Raw genomic sequence first — 6,000 nt, 5'->3', positions numbered from 1 at the left:
TGCAGCCAAGCGGGAATATCAACGTGGAATGTTACATTAATGATGATGATGGGGCGGTGGACTACGACAGCAGCATTCGACAGAAATTAAGTTTTCTTATCCATTTTTCTTATATTTTTATAGAATCATTATATTTAATTTTTTGTATGAAATCTATTCATATCCATATTTCTTTAAATTCCAACAGATCAGCCATTACCCCTGCCATGTGAAGACGCTGCAAGTTACAATGTCTCTCCTTTTGGGTGGACATCGACCATATAAGCAAGTAGGCATTGAGGACGACCCTTCACCAGAACAAGACGACCTCCACATTAATGTGCGTGGGAAAGAAGGCAAGTGTAAATTTAAATTTCCGAAAATAACCATGGCTGTCATCGTCGGGTTAGCAACTGCTCTAGTGACAATGGTGGTTGTGGCATGTGTGACTCTCGTTCCAGGTGTGTGGAGTGATCGATCCAGCAGTTCAATGCATGCTAGCATGTTGTTTTCTGAGGACATCACGGATAACGATGTGTTCGTAGATACACCTTGTGGGAAACTAGTAGGAGACATGGAAGATGACGCATTTGTGTTTAAGGTAGGTAGAAAATCCAATTAAATGAAAATGGTTATCAAAATAAAAATAAATAAACCACTAAAATAAATCGCTTATGTTGTTTGATAAAGTGAATGCAATAATTCCTGGTTTATTTTATAAATAGTCTACTATGGATAAATATGTCAGCTGTGAAGGCATAACAAGCTACGTGAAGTGAAGAAAGAGATCCACATTTATATAAATACTCTTTTTGTAATCTATAGCTAACACAATCCCGAATTTTGTTTAAATCTGAACAAACTGGATGGTTTTGTCAACGTAAACTATAACCTGACAGAAAAGGACAGCTTGCTAAGATAGCATTGCTTAACCTCTTAAAATATGCGGTTGCATTTACGATTCATGCGAATAGCAGTTGCAAGCGTCTGAAAATACAGCCATTCATCTGAGTACTTCCTTTCAAAGAAAGTATTAGGAAGCAATGGGTACTACCAAGGGTGCAATTACGAGTGATACATCACAATTATTATTCTTTCTATTTCAATCAGGACAGAAAAGAATGTAGACGTTATCAATTGAAATCTAGCAGTGTGTACGGACTTTTTTCTTTACATCAATTCCTAGAATTACGAGATGTTAATAACAAATGACTCATGCGATACTTCGAGTGTGTTCCATTAAGACTGTAGCCTCTAGTCCTGAAATAAAATTTCGACTCGGTAGAACTTGCTTAGGAAGCAATGAACAGGAAATGGTGTTAAAAATTAATAGTTTTTACTTTAGTGATTCCTCTAATATTTTTTTTAATGTCAATGTTCATATACCCTATCTTACCGAAAATCATGAGACCCGTTCGAATATAAAATAAACAAGTATTTGTTAGCATAAATTAAGGAACTGCCTTTGGTTGTACTGATTACTAAAGTGCATTGTGGAAAACGTTTCACGTTTTACTCATTTCACGTAGAAAGTTGATGGTTTTGTGCTCCAATCCGCCTTTAAAAGAGTGAGCTAACTCCTAACGAAGAGGGGGGGGGGGCTGTCTTCACCATGCTCTAATGCTTCGTTTCACTTTATCTTGCTGATGTTCTTTTTTGGTCTAAGTTAGAATTCTGTACTGACCATAGCAGCTTACCAATGTTCATTCTCTTCAAACTCTGTGCTTGTCTCGCTGCCTCGTGACCTGGATCCTCTTGGAAAAAACATAACTGCTATGATTCCATGTACTGTGACCAGCAGACCTAATATATACCACGAGAAGCAACCGACATTATTACAATGCTGTATATTTCATCAGTGGACAAGACACTCCGGTTAAAAGCATTACAGTTATCCAGGAATCCTCTTTACCTGTATACACAGCGGCCATACGACGGGAATAATGAGTAAGGTTACTGGTCGGTTTGCAGAAAGAATTGCGTTGATATATTGCTATACAGGTTTTGTGCCCTGAGCGAATGCTAGATGCAAATACCCCCAGAGGGGGCAATTTGCATCCGAAAACAGACTTTCGATGTATTATTACTGCTGATCAACAGTCGTTTCCCCTCAAATGATATCCGAATAGAACATCTTTCTAAGTTCTAAACAGAAATTCAGAAAGAAGTTCTACTCAGAAAGAATAGAACTTCTTTCTGAGTTCCTGTTGAACTATTTTTTTCTCATTTTGTTTCGAGCTCTCATCATTCGGTACACCAAATATAAAATGACTTCGAAGCGAATGGTTTGCCAATCTCCTTTACAGACTATAAAATGTGCATACTTGCGCAGTCGCATCTATTTTCTTGGAACGAGAGAGGTATCCCATGATGGAGAACACAGCCAAAATATAAAATTTTAAATATCCGAAATTTTGAAACCTCCAAAAGAAAACACAGTTTTAGTTCATAGAGTGCTTACGAATCAAATGTCAATTATCATTGTCTTACTGATGCAGAATTCGATGAAAATGTACTCTGATTCAGGAATCTGCCTAATTATGTTATATAAAATAGTTAGTTCAGTCTGTCCATCAGTCAATAACGTAATAGTGTCAGAGGAATATCAAAAGTAGAAACACGACAATTTTTTTTCTTTTTTAAATTTTCTGTTTTTAAGCTTACTACTGACAGTTGTTCACTTTTGGCTAAATTAGACAACCACTTGCACCGTTTACTATATAATTTTAATTACATGTTTAATTGTATTAATTACACTATCAAACTGTAGTAACTCAAACGGTCACCTTTTTAAAAGGAGGAAATAAGCGTTCCGATTTCGCTACAAGATTTTTCTTCTCAACAGTTTTCAGTTCTTCAAAAATTATCTTCTTTGAATATTGTTTTCAGTGCTAAAGAGAGCTTTAAATTTTCCATAATAGTCCGTCGCCCACTTTTCTCCATGGCAGACCTATTTCGGCTTCATTCATTGATACATTTCCATGGTCAGATTTAATCTGAATTGACATGGGTAAGCGTATGCAATGCTGTCGAATGACGTTAGCATCTACATGGCTACACCAGCCGAAGAACGACTATTATAAGTTCGATTCCAGTCGTCGAGTAAATGAATTCTTTTTGTAAACCTTTTCTTTACTGGTTTCCAAGTTAGTCGAACCCTCGCACAGGGGAAAGTAGGATTTCTTTTCCCCAGAAACTGGGTTTTTAATTGCACAACCCAAGAAATAGACTGTAGAACTGACACTATTTCAAACAATAAATGTTTGGGGATTATATACCGCTAGATGGCAGCAGTTCTTAGACATACTCTCCTCACCAGATGCCCATTAACATCAGTGATAGCCTTGGGCCAGTTGTTAATGGTGTGGGGGGGGGCACTAGTCTTCAAAAGATACTTTGGACTAAATGGCCTCGCCTTCTCACTTAGAGGAATAAAACAAAGTAACGGATTTAATTTTACTGCTATCCTTAGAAATAGTCCTCGTTTCTTATATATTTTCTAAAACACAAATTGTGGGTATTCAAAATCAAAGTCATCGGGGGGAAAAAATCTGCTTTCTTCTCCTTTTTATGTGCTGTAGGATACAATATCTCTCACTCGTTGAGATTACCTTTAACAAACTCTTTAAATTATAAGGAAAATAATATTTTCAGTTTAAATGTTCAGTAAAATACCAAAACTTGATATTTAAAACACTACGTAAGTGACTGCAGAGTTTCCGTAGACCAGGAATATTCATTGTTTCACTTTTTTTTTTTATTAAATATTTTCTTCCATATGAGCTTTTCGACACTAAATAGTCTGCCAGAGGTTGGCCATGCGAAACTTCAAACCCACTTCATTGGACATTTTTATGGGTCATATTTCAGTACGTCGAAATGTAATGCAATATTCAAAGTGTCGGTTCTCGTTGTTGTTCCTGACAAAAGACCAATTATTCGGAAACAAAGAAGCAATAAACAAAGAGAACCCGTTAAGGATATTCAGAACCTTAGGTTGCGATATTAACAAAAACAAAATTAAATAATTTTAGTCGTTTCTGAATAGTTTAATGTTAATGTGTGTGTGTGTGTGTGTGTGTGTGTGTGTGTGTGTGTGTGTGTGTGTGTGTGTGTGTGTGTGTGTGTGTGTGTGTGTGTGTGTGTGTGTGTGTGTGTGTGTGTGTGTGTGTGAAGCTTGCATTAACCAATAGCTTAAATATCATACTGAAACTGAAATCCACTGGTTTTAAACGAAAAATAAAGTTTTGTCAATTATTTCTTATACTAAAAGATAAATGTGAGTACTTTTTGATAATTTTGTAATCCTAACTAATGCAAAACAAAACAACAAAAAAAAACATTTGTTTCAGTAAAAAATTATCATTCGTGAAAGTTTCTTCAGAACTAACAATTCTTCACTATCAGCAAAGTTTCTTCAGAATACAGAAACGTGGTTGACTTCAGATATAAAAAATATTGCTAAGCTCTAAGTTACGATAGTATAATAATCTAACAAAATTAAATTAATTTAGCGTTTCCCCGCTGTGACTTTCTTTTCAAGATTGTGTCTGACATTTTCATTACTATTATTATTATTATTACACCCTCCGTGGAGTCTGCAGACTCATCGTGGGAGGCTCATTCAACTGAAAACATATTTATCATATAGAATCTTAAAATCCTTAACATTGTATATCCTCCTTGTATTAACAACGCATTCTGGTAATACATTCCATTCACTGACAATTCTTCATGGATAAAATCTACTTCTCACAGCCTTCTTCACCACACTTTTACGTAACTTACAGGGATGACCTCTGGTTCTTCTCCTCTAACCTTCGACTCTTTTTAATCCGATAAAATCCCCACCCTAACTTAAATGTCCCTATCATATCCCCCTCTTTTCCTCCTATCCACCAAATTCTGCAATCTACAACCTCCTGATATTATCTTAGCTACTCGTCTCCGGACTCTCTCCAATGTCTCCACATCACGGTAAACCAGGTGAACAAATTTGAACACAACAGTCAAAGTGATCTGACCTGTTCTTTATATGGCATAACCACTTCCTTATCCCTACATGTCAGAATACTTCTTATCATAACTGCACTATGATGTGCAGCCTTTGCAACACTTGCAATGCCCTCTAAACTTCGGTCTACTGTCAACCATCACTCCCAAATCTCGAATCTCATTCACTTCCTACCGTCAATACAGTTCAGTATTATATTTCTACACTCCAAAATATATCACCCTGCACCCCACTCTTTTGTCCATGTCAAAACTCTGTTCAAAACTTACTGAAGGAGATTAACATCAGCAGTGTTACTTATCTTCATAACTTTGCATCACTAGCAAGCAACTGAAGATCCCCAGTCAGTCCACATAATATATCATTTCCAAACACGTTAAACAGGAGGGACCCAAGAACAGAATCCAGGGACACGCCACTAGTTACTCTCCTTTTCTGAGACATTGCTCCATCATACACAACTTGCTGGTATCGTAGAGAGAGAGAGATCCAATCTCCGATCCATTTAACTAGTCTATTCCGGTTATCTGCAGCTTGTATTCCAACTTATCACGTGATAATCTATCAAACCCTTTTGCAAAGTCCATGAGCATCACTGTATATGATTCTCCTTTATCTAACACACTCGTCACCTCATCACAAAATGCAAGTATAGTAATAAAACAAGACCAACATTTCACATATTCATGCCGACCATCATAAAGTATACTATGTCCATCAACCCAATCCGTATTCTATTCCAAACCGATCTCTCCAACTCCTTGACCACAACCGCACTTATACAGACTGATTTATGACTGGAAGCTTCTTTCCTAGAACTATGCTTGTAGAGAGGTACTATTTTGCCTTCTTTCCATTTATTAGGAACCCTACCTACTGCAGGACTTTCATTAAATAACCAAGTGAAGGACATAACCAAATGCGGTGCACATTCTTTAAGCATATGTGGTGATAATATCATCCAATTCCACAGCCTTATTAAACCCTGACCCAATCAACACCTGATT

The 6,000-nt window shown here is 36.7% G+C and overlaps 1 protein-coding gene across 1 annotated transcript in view; it reads left to right on the top strand.

Moving 5' to 3' along the window:
- The first annotated feature begins 259 nt into the window (after window positions 1-259).
- Window positions 260-6,000, top strand: part of LOC150104902 (uncharacterized) — a 62,242-nt gene continuing 56,501 nt past the window's right edge. The window contains exon 1 of the mRNA XM_090396048.1: window positions 260-580. Coding sequence (XP_090252174.1) covers window positions 368-580 — 213 coding nt within the window. The 5' untranslated portion in view covers window positions 260-367. The remainder of the gene's footprint in view (window positions 581-6,000) is intronic.

Source organism: Typopeltis vanoorti, chromosome 7 (genome assembly GCF_054136105.1).
Source record: "Typopeltis vanoorti isolate ZY-2024b chromosome 7, IOZ_Tvanoo_1.0, whole genome shotgun sequence".
Classification (NCBI taxonomy): Eukaryota; Metazoa; Arthropoda; class Arachnida; order Uropygi; family Thelyphonidae; genus Typopeltis; species Typopeltis vanoorti.
The sequence above is the reverse complement of the archived record's forward strand: the minus strand, read 5'-3'. Positions and strand labels throughout refer to the sequence as shown.